The sequence below is a fragment of the Peromyscus maniculatus genome, chromosome 3 (assembly GCF_049852395.1).
Source record: "Peromyscus maniculatus bairdii isolate BWxNUB_F1_BW_parent chromosome 3, HU_Pman_BW_mat_3.1, whole genome shotgun sequence".
Taxonomy (NCBI): domain Eukaryota; kingdom Metazoa; phylum Chordata; class Mammalia; order Rodentia; family Cricetidae; genus Peromyscus; species Peromyscus maniculatus.
The window spans coordinates 28,293,090-28,311,336 of NC_134854.1; the positions used below are offsets into that span (position 1 = coordinate 28,293,090).

General features: G+C 42.2%; 2 protein-coding genes across 3 annotated transcripts in view; both read left to right on the forward strand.

Moving 5' to 3' along the window:
* The window catches only part of LOC107402875 (ATP-dependent translocase ABCB1), a 144,654-nt gene that overhangs the window by 122,934 nt on the left and 3,473 nt on the right, over positions 1-18,247 (forward strand). For both annotated transcript variants that reach the window (XM_076566297.1, XM_076566296.1), the window contains exons 19-26: positions 1,375-1,452; positions 4,640-4,723; positions 6,257-6,460; positions 10,722-10,822; positions 11,534-11,674; positions 13,932-14,088; positions 14,547-14,744; positions 17,034-17,240. In XM_076566297.1, coding sequence (XP_076422412.1) covers positions 1,375-1,452; positions 4,640-4,723; positions 6,257-6,460; positions 10,722-10,822; positions 11,534-11,674; positions 13,932-14,088; positions 14,547-14,744; positions 17,034-17,240 — 1,170 coding nt within the window. The remainder of the gene's footprint in view (positions 1-1,374; positions 1,453-4,639; positions 4,724-6,256; positions 6,461-10,721; positions 10,823-11,533; positions 11,675-13,931; positions 14,089-14,546; positions 14,745-17,033; positions 17,241-18,247) is intronic.
* LOC102911743 (multidrug resistance protein 2) overlaps positions 1-18,247 on the forward strand; it is a 259,280-nt gene that overhangs the window by 122,929 nt on the left and 118,104 nt on the right. The gene's annotated exons all lie outside the window — the stretch shown is intronic.

Below are 18,247 nucleotides of genomic sequence, written 5' to 3' on the forward strand. Positions count from 1 at the left end.
TGTATTCCAAAACAGACAGACAGACAGGCAGGCAAGCAGGCAGGCAGGCAAACAAATGAAACTTCCAAACAGGTCACACTGACTTAAAAAGGTTTGCAAACGCTCATCAAGCTCTTACAAAAGGGAAAAAAATGAAAGTAAAGAGAAAATGACAGTCTTAAAAATCCTAAGGAATGTGTACAAGATATTTTGCAGCCTGTGGATCATTTGGCTCAAAAACATTTGTAAATGAACTAGACACTCTCACAGTGTAATGTGGAAAACATACAGTACGGACTTTGGTGTTTGACACAGGTTTGAAAATATGTATTTGCACACATACACAATTTTGTGTCTAGTATTTTAGGCTGTCTAGGCCCCAGTTTCCTTATCTGTAAATGGGGGCAATGTTGCCTCTTGATAATTAAGAGAGCTCATGTGACCAAGTGTTCAGACTGATTTGAGGTATTATGTTTCTACTTATTGAGTAAAAATGTAAGTGATCACTTACTTAATGCATCAATAATTAGTCCATGAATTTTTAAGCTAAAACTAAATAGGTTTCTTTATTAAACACATTCTAAGTATATATTAGGTTTGTTTTTTGTTTTTTGTTTTTGATTTTTGTTTGTTTGGTTTTGGTTTTTCAAGACAGGATTTCTCTTTGTAGCCCTGAATGTCCTGGAACTCACTCTGGAGACCAGGCTGGCCTTGAACTCACAGAGATCCACTTACCTCTGCCTCGAATGCTGGAATTAAAGGTGTGCACCACCACCTCCCAGCTTGTATTAGTATTTTAACAGTTAGCACACATGTAAATAATATCAGCTAAAACTAAATAGGTTTCTTTATTTAACACATTCTAATATATTAATATTTTAACAGAAAAAATTGTTCTTAGCATAGGAACTCAAAAGAAAAAATGGTGTGTCTTCACTAAGTGAGTAAAGGATTCATTGTGGAACTTGCTCTTGGTAGAATAATACAGCCTGGGAGAGTGTCACAGGAGTGGGAAAAAGTACAGTTGCTCCATGTGAATTTGGTAAGAGATTGGAAGTGAAGCAGCTTTGAGCTGGTCACTTCTGCTTTGATAGCTGGGGTGATGAAGAAGAGGGAGAGAAAGCAGTCCCCTCACACTCTGGCTACGGTGGTATGATAGTCCCCCATGACTTCAAAACACATTAAGAACAGTGAGTAGATCCGTGGATTTCAAATATGTAAACACAGCCCAGTGCTGGAAAGGACAGAATGTCCAACTGGTCACCCAAGAAACAGGCAGGGAGCTCAGACTGAGCCCCGTCCTTCTCAGAACTCTCACAGGCCTTGACCCTGCTGTGTAGCTGGTGTCTGAGTCTCCGGCCAGCCTTCTGTGTGACGCATTCTCGTTCTTCACAGGGCTTCACGTTTGGCAAAGCCGGAGAGATCCTCACCAAGCGACTGCGATACATGGTTTTCAAATCCATGCTGAGACAGGTACGGCTGGTGAGCTTGCACCCGGGGAGGGGAGGTAGGACTTCTCTCTTGTGCTCTGTGGACACAGACTGTAAAAGCACTGTCAAGTTCCTTAGATAGAGATCCTGCATGGGTCTCCTCAGCCTCCTCTTGGGATGTTGGTGAGCCATCTGTAGATGTAGGCTGCACTGGTCTCCTCAAGCTCCTCTTGGGATGTTGGTGAGCCATCTGTAGATAGATGTAGGCTGTGGACCTGCAGTCTGTTTGCTGTAGGCGGGCACAAGGAACCAGATGGTGTTGAGACTATTGTGTCTCCTGATGATTCTCCATCATCTTTTTTATCTCAGCAGCGAGAGGCAATAGAAGCCAAGGTGATCCTCTATACTCTGTCTTAGCCGAAGGTTGAGGCATGTTGGAAGGGATCTTCTATGTCTTTGCACTCCTCTATCACCTTCTTTTTCCTGCACACTCAGAACATGCTGTCATGACTCTCTGAACCTGGAGATAGTTTGCATTCCTCTTGCCCAAATTCAGATTAATTTTCATTGCCCATTCCTCTCTGTTGAGATTCTTTGCTGAGGTAAGACTAAAAGAATAACCCAAGTTACAGTGTTATTAGCTGGTCATGACTTATTAGGAGTGCCTATTACACTTTGTACATTCAGATCCCTAACAACTGACAATATTGCTAACAGTCCCATTCAAAGTAGAAAACTTTAGCAATCATGAAAATGTTGTATGTGATCTTAAATCTTCCCTTTCAAAATTACTAGTTACCTCCATAAAATGATGCTCTTGATACAGAGGTGTCCAACTTTTTTACATTAAAATGTGAGATTGTTATCTACAAACTTGTTGGACCACATTAATAGCATCCTGGGATGCGTGAGACTCATGGGATATGTAATGGATATATCTGCAAGCTATTCCACAAGACTGAAATGTAACACAGAGGTTGAGCCTAGAATCCATAAGGCCCCATTCAGTCCCCAACACTGAAAAAAACAAAAACAAGAGTGAGAAATACCAGTTTCTTGTGTTCAAATTTCCAGAAGACAGTCCTTTCCCACCCCACCTACAACCACTTACATATTTATAGAAATAATTAGCTAATGGTGTCTTCATACACATGGCTAATGACAGTCACAGCTGAAGCAGAACCTGATGGGTGAGGGAGCACTGTTTTATGGGGGTCCCTCCCTGCCCTTGGACTCTTCTGTCAAGCCGTGTCCATCCTCTCATTTTCTTTTTTTTTTTAAGATAGGGTCGTTTGTACCTGAGTTTACCTCAAACTCACAATGTAGCTGAATATAATATTGAACTCCATCTCCCAAGTTCTGGGATCACAAGCTTTCAAGCTGTATTTATAACCCTGATTCTGCTTAAACAATCTCAAAGTTGACCTTGCTACAGCACCATATGCCCCATTACCCCATCAGCCTCTAGGCCAACTGTCAGGCCCATTATACTTTGAGAGCTGGGCAGATGGTGTGTATGAACAGTAAAAACTGTTCAGTAGAGCAAGGACATCATAGCCACTACTTATGAAGTATACTACTAAGTTTGGCAAGCCATTTAAATCCGAATGGTCTCTCTCTTCAAAGATGTCACATTCCAGTTGGGGAACACTTAAATACTAAAAAGTTAATTGATGTAGACTATAATGAGTCATTTTCTAGCTTTTCAAAATAAGAAGGTAGTTACTTTCTTACTACAAATTACCAATTCAGGTAACGTCTTAGAAACTAAAGTTATTTGTGACAGACATAAATTCATAATTAAAATCACATTGTGTTTATTTTAAAATATATGAGGATGTGAGAAAGCTTAGGCATTTAGGTGCCTAACCTGAATTTGATCCCCAGAGCGCCTAAGATGGAAGGAAAGAGCCAACTCCCATAGACCTCCATACATGTGCCATGGAAAGTTCATGCAGCCACATGCAATCAGTCATTAATACATGTAAAAAATGAAAATATAAGAAGTTTTATGAATAAAATCCCATTTTACATTGTATGTGCATTTTAAAATCTAAATTGCTTTTGGTTTGTTTTTAAATCAGTTCATTTATTCTGCCCTGCCTAGAGTTAACTATCTGCTGGTTTACATCTTCTCTTCTGATATTAATAAGTGCTTCACACTGTAATATTTCTGAACTTGAGTTTTTTATTTTTCTTGCCGCAGCAGGCTTACTACTTCATATCTACTCCTTTTTTTTTTCCCCTCAAGACATGATTTCTCTGTGTAGCCCTGGCTGTCCTTGAACTCAATTTGTAGACCAGGCTGGCCTCAAACTCAGATATCCACCTGCCTCTGCCTCCACAGTGAGTGCTGGGATTAAAGGCATGCACCACCACCACCCAGCCTACTTACTCTTTATATCTCTCTACCAGTTGTCCAGACTCAAACCTTGATGACTCCCCTCTTTATTTAAAGTGACATCAGCCTCCTAGCTGTTTTCATTACCTCCTTCCTCATCCCAATCTAGGGGCAGCCTGGATCTTTCAGGAAAAAAGGCCCTATGTAGTACCTACAGTTGCCAAAGGCAACCCTCACCCACATCACAGAGGTCATCTTCAGGGATCGGTTAGGTAACTGTACAAAGGTTGGGGAGGAGAGAATTGGGGAATCCCAGTAGGACAAGTTAGGCTGCCTGCAGGATGTAATTCACTTGTGTGTGAGCAGATCAAGTATGCCTCAGCCTCAGGGCCTTTGTGAGTGTTGCGTCTTTCTCCTCTAGATACTTTCATCCCTTCCTTCATTTTGGTCTCTGCTCACGTGTTTCTGGAAAGGACTTCCCTGTCTCTTCCCCACTCTGTAAAACAGCACCTTGTTCACAGCTTTATCTTTCTCACCCTGTTCTTTTCTCCAACATGTTTATTACCATCTGAAATGGTGTATTCTTATTTCTGTGTGCCTTCCAACTCAAGAAGGAAGTCTTGAAGACATCGTCAACTTTGTTGTTAGTGTTCATTGTTCAACACTTAGAGTCAGGCTTTAAACAAAGTTGAGAGTAAGACATACTTTTGGCAAATGAAGTACTCTATTTTTGTTTGTTTTTTAAATCCCTTCCTTGTCTGTTGGCTGTTATATCCTGATGCTAAATGAAGAGGACGCGAATGCTAAACAAAGTGTCTCCGTGCCCTTCCTCCTAGAGCTAAAGTGGCCTAAGAAGGACTGTAAGCTAACAAATCTCTTTGTGCCACAGGATGTGAGCTGGTTTGACAACCCTAAGAACACCACTGGAGCCCTGACCACCAGGCTCGCCAATGATGCCGCTCAAGTGAAAGGGGTACGTGCTTGCTTTCTGTGGGTGGTCATCCCAATGCTGTTTTAGGCTTAGCATGAGACTGACTTCCTGGTAACCATTTGAAGATGCTGTGACTAGATATCTGTATTAATTGCGTTTCTATTGCTGTGGTAAAACACTGTGGCCCAAAGCAACTTATAGAAGGAAGCGTTTATTGGGATGTAAAGTTCCAGAGGGATGAGAGTGACTCATGGCAGAGAGGAGGGCAGCAGTGGCATGCATGGGAGCAGGAGCAGGGCCGGAGGGGTCACTTCTTCAGTGGCAGGCACAGAGCAGAGAAAGTGAGCTGGAGGCGGTGGGAGGCTTTAGACTCTCAAAGTCCACCACCAGTGATGCACTTCATCCAGGAAAGCTGCACCTCCCATCCCTCTCCACACAGGACCACCAGCTGGGAGACAAGTATCCAAACGCCCGAGCCTCTGGGGACAGTTCTCATTCAAACCACAAGTTCTAGCCCACAAATGATCAGATCCATTACAGTAAATAGGTTAAAAGTCAAAGATTATATGCCATATAGTATATAGATAGCTATACATTTTCTTTTATATTTGCTGTCAGCCATAAAAAAGATGAATACCAAAGAAGAGTTACTTAGGAAAGGAAATATTCTTGGCATTCCCACCAGAATCACTATTTTCCATGCTCAGTTAATATTTATGATTGACATTATATATATATATATAATTATATATATATATATATAAATTATAAAAATGTTGGGAGAAAAAAGAATAGTGTAGTTGTTATCTAAAACATAAAGGACATTACAATTTGATAAGAAACAAAGAAAATGTTGTTAAAATACTTTGAAAACAATGAAAAGCACATTAAAACTGTAGCATGGACAGAAAAACTTCAGCAAACTATAAACCTGAAAATGTGCTGTTACCTCAATCCCCAGTTGATATAAATAGAAACTGTTGAACAATGGGGTTTTGATTTTGGATGAAGTGACAGTTTCTTTCCCATCAACAATTTGTATGGCGAAAGTGTGAAGCGTGGTATTGAACTTTTGCATGGTGTAGAGCTTCGGTGGCCCCTGATCTCTGCTGTGGGACTCTGTCATGTCCCTGGCCAAATTAAAAAAAAAAAAAAAAAAACAGAAAAAACAAATAGTCCCAAATATATTTGAATGCCTTTTTTGACACATCTCTTCCTTAAACTCTAAGCAGTTTTATACCTCGACAACCACCATTCCCAGTTCAATAGAATTGCCAGATTCTTACCATTCTGATTGCTGAGTTTGGTTTAATCATCATGCTTTGGTACATAAACATTTTCTTGGTACTGAAAGATTTGAATAGATAGAAATATGTTCTTGCATTCTGGGTGCCTACATTTAGTATTCTTAAATCATGGAAATCTTCATTTTAGAAACCAAAAACTTCTAACAAGTGTATCTTTCCTTTTATTTCATAGGAGAGAAAATTTTCATGAAAATGTGTTACTATCCTTAAAAATATATTAGAAAATATTTTAGAATATAAGACGTGTCTCCAATTTCTTCTTTTTTAGGCCACAGGATCCAGACTTGCTGTCATTACCCAGAACGTAGCAAACCTTGGGACAGGAATTATCATATCCCTGGTCTACGGCTGGCAGCTGACCCTTCTGCTCTTAGCTATTGTACCCATCATTGCAATAGCAGGAGTGATTGAAATGAAGATGCTGTCTGGACAAGCACTGAAAGATAAGAAGGAGCTGGAGGGTTCTGGGAAGGTGAGTTAAACCGAGCATGATTGGTTGCTTAAGCAGAAAAAATATCCTTTCCAGCGATGTCTTATTACTCTTGGTTACTATGCTCTGACTATGCTGGTGTGTGTGTGTGTGTGTGTGTGTGTGGTGTTCCTGTGGGTGCTCAGCTCACACATGCGCATGTTGTGTGGAGATCAGAGAACACCCTGGGCATTATTTCCCAGGTGTGGACCACTTTGCATTTTGAGATATGGTCTCTCCGCCCATCCCTGCACCCCCAGCACTAGGGTTACAAGCACATGCCACCATGCATAGCTGAGCTGTTTACCTCTGAGTTCCAGAGGTCAGACTTGTGCTTGACAGGCAAACTCTTGAGCAACAGAGCCATCTCCTCAGTCTATGACACTATTTTAATAGCCACCTTTGGGGCAATATTTACTACACTTATCTCAAGATTAGAATTTGGAGAACAGAAACATATCCTTAGTTTCAAACACTGACACCTGCTTTTTCAGGGGTTTGTTTCTTTGTTTGAAGCCATTGTCTTCCTATTCCTCTCTTCTTAGCCAGTCCTTTTCTTCTTTGCATCTTTTCTTTTGACGTCTTTCCTCTCTGTCCCTTACTGTTTCTATTGCTGCAATGGAACATCCATGGCCAAAGCAGTTTGGGGAGGAAAGGGTTTATTTTACTCACAGTTCATTATCAAAAGCAGGAACTCACCAGAGCAGGAGCCTGGAGGCAGGAGGTGATGCAGAGGCCATGGGTGCAGGGTACTGCTTACTGGCTTGCTTCTTTTGGCTTGTTCAGTCTGCTTTCTTATAGAATCCAGGACACACCAGCCCAGGGTTGGCACCATCCATCATAGGCTGGGCTTCCCCGTCAATCAGTAATTAAGAAAGTGCCCCACAGGCCTGCCTACAGCCCTATCATATGGAGGCATCTTCTCAACTGAGATTTTCTCTCTGACTCTAGCTTGTGTCAAGTTGACATAAAACTAGCCAACACACTCACCCTACCTTCTGTTCTTCTTTGTCTTCCTTTCAACCAGGCTTAAAGCTATCCCTGTATTCAGGATGGTGGGTGCATTTTATTATGAATGATTGGGGAGATTCAAAGTAGAAAAGTCCCAAGCGTATTTGTTCTCTTCATTTTAGATTACTTAATCTAGTCAGTTTGGGATTACTCTGGTGCCTCATACCATTTTATATCCTTGATCTGGCCCCTAGACCTGCTTTCTCTGCAAACAGCACACACCCTTCAGCATCCCCCTCTTTCCTCTTTATCAGACATCCTCCCTTCCTCTCGTATCTGTTTTCTTTCCCCTCGTCCTGTTTATTCTGCACACTCGGCTGTTTTTCCTCATAGCTCGACAAAGAGTTAGGTGGCATTTACTTGGTTCCCTGGAAAATGTTTTGTTCCTTACACTGACTCTATCAGGTATAGTCTGTTGTTATCTCATTTTTCAGGTGAGGCTGAGGGACACACAGGCTACGCCTCTCTACCTTAGAGCCGGTCGCTCCTGGAGCAGGATTCAAACTCAGACAGTGACTCACCTATTAGCTAGAAATCCAACTTCTGTTAGGGTGGAGCTTAGCCAGACAGCACATGCTCTCTGCAGAAATGAGAGGGCAGAACAGGGCTGGCCCCTGACATTCCAGGTACCGAGAAACAAAGCAGGGATCCAGGCAGGTAAGGGGGTGTGGTTTCCACGCACCCCACTGATGTGAAAGGTGAGGAAGATCCCAGAGACACCAAAGACACTTTGTTTCTCTGCGCCTTAGACCTGTTCTATTTTCATTGGTTCTTTCAGGGAAATGCTCTGACTAGCTCTAGTATTTCTCAGCCAGGGTCTGTGGAGTTCACCCTTTGGTGAGGTCTCGGCAGACTGTCATTGGAAGCTAGCTAAACTTGGGGTCTGGCTATGTCTGGCCCAAGTAATGTTGGCCCTGACCTAGGAATACATACCATGCAACACTTGGCAATGTGCTTGTTTGGGATTTCAGAGCAGATCAGTGTAATGGGAGGTCTCATTCATATCCTGTCTTTGTGGTGTGATTGATGGACCATGCAGATAATCTCTACTGTGTTTATGATCAGGGCTTGATATTGTTCTATTCCATTTTTATGGGATAATGAGCAGTTTTGTGTAATATACCCATTCATATTTTAGTACTAAATTCAGATCAAATCTCAGTTTATTTGGAGCAGAAAGAGAAGTACAAGTTTGTTTCTGAGAAACACATTTTCCTTTCTTCAGAACAACTTGATATACACCCCTGCAAAGGAAACAGTGCTGTTTACTCTTCTTTGAGCTTAAACTTCCTTCTTGCTAGTGATGACTGGGTCTCTATTGAAGTTGGGAGGATATGGCTGCTACTTCCGGCATTTCCTGGCTGCCTCATTGTGCATCAAGATGAGGAGACTGCACTGTAAAATGGTTGTTGTCTTCACACTATGCAAGCTCTGTCCCCAACACCAAGGTTTACAGGCATGCATGACCATGCCAGGCTTTTTTATGTGTGTGATTGCAATTCAAACTCAGATCCTCATGACTGTAAAGCAATAGCCCTACCTTCTGAGACACATTCCCAACTGTACCTATACATTTTTATAATATTCTTCTTACTGATTCAGAAAATGTCATCTGTTTGTTGGAACCAGTATAATTCAAAATGTTTCCAATATGTGTAAATGAATATTGTCTTTGGGAGTTTCATTAAAGTTGATTAGTTCTTCTAGCTTCTTATCATTAGTACTTTCAGGATTTTCTAAAGTCAGTATGTATTTTTGAAATGTGCAAAGTTTATAAAAAAAATTTTTCCTAAATTTATTATAAAATATATGCTGTTATTGAAGTAAGATAATTTGTGTAAGATTCAGTGGGGCATAAATGACAGCACACGCACACACACACACACACACACACACACACACACACACACGGCTTTAAGTAGCAAATTGCACTAGGTTTGTAGAATGTTTTTACTAGGATCAGTTTAGATCAGTGAAACCACCAGAAGGAAGCACAGAATCTTAAGCACAAACTTCAGTTTCTGGAGACACAATTTTAAAAGGACTTAGAGACCTTCTGGTCCATATCCCCCCTTTGAGATAAGCTAATGAGAGGCATGCGTGGTTGAAGTCCCACCATTGTTGCAGGCAAAACCCCTTTGTGTGGCCTAGATGTTCTTGATGTTCTCCACTTCCCTTTATGAAGAATGCAAAGGATGGTGACAGCCATATTGTCCTAACTAAATAGCCTTGGAGGCAGTAAATGCAATTAGAACACAACTAAATATTAAAAACTCTTTTGAAAAAAATTGATATATCATGCTCATCAAAATACAATATTCACTAAAAGGCAATTTATTCCCTTTGACCTCTTAATCTCAATATTAAGAATGTTTTCTAAGAAAATCACTATGAGAAAATGTTTATGTCCAAGGATATATTTATTACAATGTTATTTTTAATGAAAGAATTGAAGCCATTGTTAGTAAGGCCTAGCTGGCCACAATGTTAAGTAGCCATTAAAAACTCATTATTAAGCCAGGCATGATGGCACACACCTTTAATCCCAGCACTTTGATGCAGAGGCAGGCAGAGCTCTGTGAATTCAAGGCCAGCCTGGTCTACAAAGCAAGTTCCAGAACAGCCAGGGCTCTTACACAGAGAAACCCGGTCTCAAAAAAAAAAAAAAAAAAAAAAAAAAAAAAAAAAGGAAAACAAAAAACCAACTCATTATTAATGTATATTGAATGAGCTTGAAAAATATGTTGAAATTGACTAGGCAAAATCTAGAATTTAGTCTATATTTTGTTAAAGATGTTTAGAAAAACATGTGTGAGCTACTTTGTAAAATATATTAATGTATAATTATTGATCATCTTCATTACTCTCTGAACATCTTTTAATCTTCATTGACTTATCATGAGTGACAGTTACACAGGGAAAAAGTTATATATAAATATCACATTTTGAAAACAGTAACCATAAATGTTATTCAGACTCCTTGGAAAGATGCTGTGTGGCTTTAGACAAATGCTTCATGCTTTGGTGTCCTGGCCTCTCTTTCCGTATAGAGAGCCAGACTCCATGATGGGGTCTCTCTGAAGGATGTAGAATTCAGCTTCACAAGTCACCATTCTTTTGGATAGGAAGATAGCTATCATAAGACCAAATGATGCACGAAAGAGAAATTATAATAGGTTAATACTATTAACTGTAGAATTCAATGTGTTTCCTGTGTCTGACTTTGTGCCTGGTAATGGGTGGCCTTTTACAGATTGCCACTGAAGTGATAGAGAACTTCCGCACTGTCGTCTCGTTGACTCGGGAGCAGAAGTTTGAAAACATGTATGCCCAGAGCTTGCAGATACCATACAGGTAATCATGGTAGGCCCTCTTTTTCTGGGAAAAGTTTGCATTTGAAATCCCAGTAAGTGGCAAAGACAAGAAGAAGTTGGTGGGTTTAGCAGGAGGAGGAAGGTCAAAGGCTGCCCATCCCCACCCTGTCCCTGCCCAGGCTCCCCCCAGATCCTTCTTGTTCAGACATTCCTGGAATGTAATGCTTTGTAAAGCCCCTGGCTGCAGACACTGAGGTGCTTTTTCTTCCCATAGCACATTGTCCCTCTGCTGCCCTGATGATAGGCACCTCATCTAGATGCCCAAGTAGGAGGACATGCCTGCTGCCCTGTCACCCACAGCTTGGGGGTGTTGGTAGATGTGCTGAGTCCCAAAGTGGGGGAGAGGGCAGGCCCCTTCATTTGTTAATGTGAAACAGGCTCCTCTGGTGGTGGTGGTGGTGGTGGTGGTGGTGGTGGTGGTGGTGGTGGTGGTGGTGGTGTGTGTGTGTTACAGGCCTAGTTATCAACCACTAAGATGCAATATCCTACCTTAGAGATGAAGGCACCACTGAGTCTCAGAGATGAGGCAGTTCCCTGTATTCACACTGCTAAGTAAACGGGGCTCAAGCCGAATTCTCTAGAAAGGGAATCCACTGTGTCTGTCACTCTGTGTGCCCCACTGCGAACCACAGGAAGTTACTTGAATGACTGAGAAATGCAGTGGAGTGAATCTGGGTTCTCTTCTTTCCAGAAACGCTTTGAAGAAAGCGCACATCTTTGGGATCACATTCTCCTTCACCCAGGCCATGATGTATTTTTCCTATGCTGCCTGTTTCCGGTTTGGCGCCTACTTGGTGGCACAGGAATTAATGACTTTTGAAAATGTTCTGTTGTAAGTATTCTGTTCATATTTATAATTTAACCCTGAAAGTAAATCTAGGATGAGAAATTGTATTGTGAAGTGTCATGGAGAGCATTTGTTGATTAAGAAAGTGGCATTTTGCCTCTGAGTGTCTGTGTGATACCACTGATACTCCACATTTCATCAGAAATGTGTACACCCTGTGTTGACTCATGCATATCTGACCATTCCAAATCTGTGCCTAGACATATAGACTCAGTTTAGAGATCTCCAGAAGGCCATGCCTTTAGAAAGGCATGGACTCTAATGGCTCCTTTAAAAAGCTTTCTGTAGCCGGGCGGTGGTGGCGCACGCCTTTAATCCCAGCACTCGGGAGGCAGAGCCAGGTGGATCTCTGTGAGTTCAAGGCCAGCCTGGACTACCAAGTGAGTTCCAGGAAAGGCTCAAAGCTACACAGAAAAACCCTGTCTCAAAAAAAAAAAAAAAAAAAAAAAGCTTTCTGTCAGGGCAGCTAAGAGGTGGGTGATATGCCAACTCCTACCAAAACTGAGATATTAAAGGTAAAGAAACATCTAAACACACACATAGGTACAGACATACACACACACACACACACACACACACACACACACACACACACACACACACAGAGACAGAGAGAGAACATAGAAAGACACCCCCCCAAAGTAGGAAGGTTACTCAGAAACTGAAACCCCCCTTTCTCCTAAAGGGCTGGGGGTTTTTTGTTTTTGTTTTTCTGTCTTGTTTTGTTTTTTTTTTTAGTGTTATGGTGGCCTTGCATGAGTTCATCTTACATCATTTCCGACTGGACAGATTAGTCAGCTTAGACAAACAAAGGATTGCTGAAGCCCACAGCTTTACATAAACATGTCAGGGCCAGCCTTGACCATATCTGACCAGCTTGCACTGGTCAGCTATGAGGGGCCCCTGCTGGAGGAGAGAAAGCCTGCCAGCCTTTTGTCTTGGGAAGGCAAGTAAGGGTGAATCCAGAAGTTACCATCATTATTATTTATTTATCAGTGGCCCCTTTTCCTTATTTGTTTGCCTGTCAGGCATCTGACTAACTCTTAGTTCCTCAGGGGCTGAAGAAATTTTTCAACGACAATGGAAGATCTGGATTAGAATTTTCCTTCTGTATCTCTGCAAACATTGAACACTATACTTTGGTCATGGGAAGACAAGCCTGAGGGAAATCACACTATTGATGTCACCAAATATGCAGTTTGGTCATCAAGGTGACATGTGAACCTTCTGAGCTCCCAAGGGGTTGGCGGGCCAGATCTTCTCCCTAATAGTGCAATATGGTTAGAGTTTACATTGCACTCCAAGCCAGATAAACCCGGCACTGTAGTGTGCTAACCCACCATTTCTGCCTGTTTAAGCATTTCCTTTAGTCACACACTGTAGTTAATTCAAGATTTAAAATATTCACCTTCTAACGCACATGTCTCACAGCGGGTTTGTGTCATTATACCCAAGGTCAAAGCTAAACACTCCTGGGACTGGGACATTAATTTGATGATGCTTTTGAATGACTTTTTACTCCAAGATTTTTGAAGTTGCTGACACTTATGAGTCCCATGCCAGAGGTTAAGAATACAGTGTCTTCCTAAAATGTTGCATCATAGCCATGTATTTAAAAAAACATTCTCTTTATTGCGTGGCTCATAGGATTTCTAAGGCTGGATATAGCCACACTGACTGTATGGATTACTGATTGCCACAGCTACACTGTGTAATGACCAGCAACGAAACTCAGTGACATGGGACTATAAATATTTATCCTGCTTGGAGTCTCTGGGTCAGTTCTCCTTGTCTGTGTTGGGCATAGTAGATCTCTGTTTTGATCTATGTTGTCTGCAGTGAGCTGTAGGCTCATTGGCCAGAGGCAAGGAGAGAAAAATAAAGGAACAAAACATATGCTGAGTCATAAACTTGAAACTGGGAACAGTCAGTGATTTCCACCACATCCTGTCCATGAAACCATATCACAAGGCCACTCCGGGTTCAAAAAGTGGAAAACAAATTGGTAATTCTTAGAAGGAAGTGTTAGCAAAGGTCATGTTGTAGAAAGTTGAGGATAACAGGAGAGCTTGAAGGGGCTATTTTGCAGCATCTCTCATGCTGATGAGAACACATAAGGGGGCGGGGGGCGGAGTTTATATCTTCCGACCTTCTGATGGCAATCACTCCTTCGTTACAGATGTGCCACAGTGCTAACACTGCAGCTATCACTTTCTGCACATGCTTGCCTTTTATTTTCCAGAGTATTCTCAGCTGTTGTCTTTGGTGCCATGGCAGTTGGACAGGTCAGTTCATTCGCTCCTGACTATGCCAAAGCCAAAGTGTCGGCATCGCATATCATCATGATCATTGAAAAGGTCCCCGAGATTGACAGCTACAGCACGGAAGGCCTGAAGCCTGTGAGTCTGCTCTTCCGACGGCTGATCTATCCATAACTCCCCAATGAAAAGACACAAAGAGGAAATTTAATAAAATCGGTGCTTTAATTTAAAAAAAAATATATGCTGTTGCTAAGACCTAGATGAGTTGATTTCAATCATTGTTAATATTGTATATTAATTGTCATGACTTTTATAAAACAAAGTTACAGGGAGATAGGAATACTGCCCAAGGTAAACGGAAATCCAGTTCGTTAGGCTTTCCAGTATGTAGTTATTCTAGTATTGGAGAATACATTGGTGTTGTATTGAGAATTCATGCTGCAAAACCATTACCTCTTTAGATTTAATTCCAGAGATGAAATGAAGTTTAACTATGATAGAAGCTCACTTCCAACACCCGGCACTAGGAATTAACATTATACCCTGTGTTTTCAATAACTCTGCAATCAAACTAAATGTTACTGTTCTCATTTTAGAATACGCTGGAAGGAAATGTGAAATTTAATGAAGTCAAGTTCAACTATCCCACCCGACCGGACATCCCAGTGCTTCAGGGGCTGAACCTGGAGGTGAAGAAGGGCCAGACGCTGGCCCTGGTGGGCAGCAGCGGCTGCGGGAAGAGCACAGTGGTCCAGCTGCTCGAGCGCTTCTACAACCCCGTGGCCGGCACAGTGGTGAGCACGCTTTTGTACTCAGACCATCTTAGATTTCATCATCCAAATGCCGGGATATATCGTAGGCCGTGGGGTTTTGAACCCTTCAGCAAGAGCCTCTGTTAGATAATCTGACAACCCAGATGTCTCAGCTAGGCCAACCGCACTGGCTGGATTACCCAGCCTCTCTCTCCACATGCTGCCCTCTAAGCAGCTTTTGACCGCCTATCTCCTTGGCCATGGTGAGACTTGAGCTGACAATTTAAGAGCTGGCCAAAGCTGAAGTAGCCAGAAAGATAAAGAGAGTTGCAGAAGATGGGAATGGGATGACAAGTCAAGGGGAGGATGCGTTTCAGTGGTGAAGTGGTTTGCAAGGGTACAGACGTGGAAAGAGGAGAACTTCTGATACGATGTGAATACAATTTGTGGGCTATTTCTGCCACTCTACTCTCAATGAAGTGTTGATGGCGCAGTTTCGCGTGACTGAAGGATGGTTAGAGAGGGACATGGAGATTTAAGTGAGTGTGGACTATGAAGAAAATCCAGGGTAGAAGAGGCAGGAAGAGCAGCGGCAGGATTGGGAGACAGGTCAAGAGGAGGCCCAAGCATTGTCACAGCCAGGATAAGCCAATACTACTGATACACAGAGGACATATTCCGTGGCACAACCAAAGAGACGGGGCTCCCAGAGTGAGGTGGACACATTTGGAGAGCGGCTGGAAATACGGAGGGATGCCTTTTGTTTTCTCAGCTGAAATGGTGAGGGAGTAATCAGGATTCCATACTCAGCAAAACTCTGAGATCCTGTCAGAAACCATCTTAGGTGCTGAGCATGGGAGAGAAGTCTTGTAGAAGGTAATGAATTTTAATGACGAGAGAGAGAGAGAGAGAGAGAGAGAGAGAGAGAGAGAGAGAGAGAGAGAGAGAGAGAGAGAGAAAGAAAGAAACAGGATTCCGAGCAGGTAATTGTTCCTATGTATGTGTTTAGCTATGAGCACTCAGAACATCGCAGAAGCATTAGCAATGACCCATTGCTCCAGGGGGCCTTGGCAGCACTAGTGACTGAGATGAAAAGAAGGAAATTTTCTACCTGCTGTCCATGGTTCTTTTTAACTTTCCTACTAATTATTCACTGCTACTTAGAATTTTTGTTTGTTTGTTTTGATTTTGGTGTTTCGAGACAGGCTTTCTCTGTGTAACAGCCTTAGCTGTCCTAGAACTCTCTTTGTAGACCAGGCTGGCCTCTTTTCTATTCTATTCAAAAACACTTATGATGGGAAGGAAGGATTGTAGGAGCCAGAGGGGTCAAGGACATCACAAGGCAACCCACAGAATCAACTAACTTGGGCTCATAGAGGTTCACAGAGACTGAGCAGACAACCAGGGAGCCTGCACGGGACTGACCTAGGCCCTCTGTATATGTGTTATAGTATGCAGCTTGGTCTTCTTGCGGGACTCCTAACAGTGGGAGCAGGGGCTGTCTCTCACTCTGTTACTTGCTTTGGGGTCCTTTCCTCTGCCCAGATTGCCTCATCCAGACTTAATAGGAGAGGAGGTTCCTGTCTCACTGCAGTTTGATATGCCATGGCTGGTTGATATCCATGGGCAGTCTGCCCCGTTCTGAAGACAGCGGGGACAGGCCTGTGGACCGGATGTAAAAACAAAAATAAATGTGCATGCACACACACACATTTACAACCTTACTGCATCAATTCTTTACTAGTTACAAGAGCTCTGCTCCTTACCTTACTGCCTTTTTAAAAACTATTTTCTGAGAGTTCTGATTTCATGTTTCAGTTTTATCACTGAAGTTTGAACACAGGACTTATCACTACATTCAAAATTAGTGAAATGTTGGTTCTCAAACTCTGACTAAATTCTCAGTAAAAAATAAATAATTTATTTTATTAAATATATCATTAAATATTTTTATAAAGAGTTGTAAGGTCGAGCTGTTGGTAGTTTATGCCTATAATCTCAGGATTTGGGAGGATGAGACAGGAAAATTCCCATGGAGTCAAGGCTAGCCTGAGCTAAAGTGTGAGTTCCAGGCCAGCCTGGGCTACAGAGTGAGACTTTATCTCAAACAGAGTTGTAGAAGTAGTGAGAGACAAATCAAAGTAAAGTTCATTGATACATACACATGAAAATATAATGATTATATTTTATATGACAACTAAAAATTAACCAGAAACCTTTTCCTTAATCTCACAGCAACCCAAGAGTTTTATGCTGTGAAATAATGGTGCTGATTTTGCTAAATCTGAATTGTGCTGGTCCTGAAGTTGATCTGTGAACCCTTGCTCCCAGTTTCTAGATGGCAAAGAAGTAAAGCAACTCAATGTCCAGTGGCTCCGAGCCCAACTTGGCATTGTGTCCCAAGAGCCCATCCTGTTTGACTGTAGCATCGCAGAGAACATCGCCTATGGAGACAACAGCCGGGTCGTGTCCCAGGACGAGATCGTGAGGGCGGCCAAGGAGGCCAACATCCACCAGTTCATCGAGTCGCTGCCTAATGTATGTACCTTGTGCCTGGTAGTTAGCAGCCCCTTTCATTTATTCTTTGGTGTTGCCCATCCCCAGTCTGGGGATGAAACCCACGGCATTGTATGTAACAGGCAAGTGTTCGACCACTGAGCTACACCCCTGGGCCTGTCCTCTGAAACCTAAGACTAGCAACCAAAATGTATCTTACCAGCAGAGAGGTGTCTATCCATACTTCTTAGCCGAGTTAGAGATTATGTTTACCCAATTCCTTCCCTGTCATTGTGAGGAAGTAGCAGAATATTAGACAGAGTCAAGGAGAAGAGACAGGAACTTTGAGAACTGGAACAGTTCTTAAGTTTGTCAGCTCGAGGATCCACCTGTTTCTGGCCTGGGGATACATGTGAGTGTCCCACTTCCAGGTAAAGGGTAGACAGGCAGCATCTAGTCTCCACTGTTTCTGCAGCGGAAGCAGGCATGAATGTTCTGTAGCTCCCCTCAGTGATCCAAGTGCCACTATGGAGTTAGGCCAGACAAGGGAGCTTGTGCCCATGCCAGAAAGAAGGCTTTCTTTCCAACTAGAGCTGAGTCACTAAGATGGCTATGGTATTATATGATCTATAATTGATGTACCACCCACTGTAGGGTCCTGAGCTACAATCTTAGACTTGACTACCAAAATCTTCCCAGGGCTATTGTCCTATGGACTTCTCTCAGTTCTTCCTGTAAGTTGGATAAATTGAATCTCTCACCTTTTTCTGTACCTTCTCAGGTCTTATTTTTTAAAAATGCATCTTACATAACTAATATACATTCTCCCATTATCACTAGTTATGTTCATTATTACAGGAAGTGCTCTTAAAATAAGGCTTGGTAGCCTCAAACCAGCCAGGCACGCATGACAACACCATGGCCAAAACTCTTCCCTAAAACTCTCCTCTCTTTTGGCTTTTTCATAGATAGTTACTCCCCTCAAACACATAACCTGGGAGCAGGCCTGTCCCCTCCTCTCCTCAATGTGGTCCAACCAAGAATTAGTA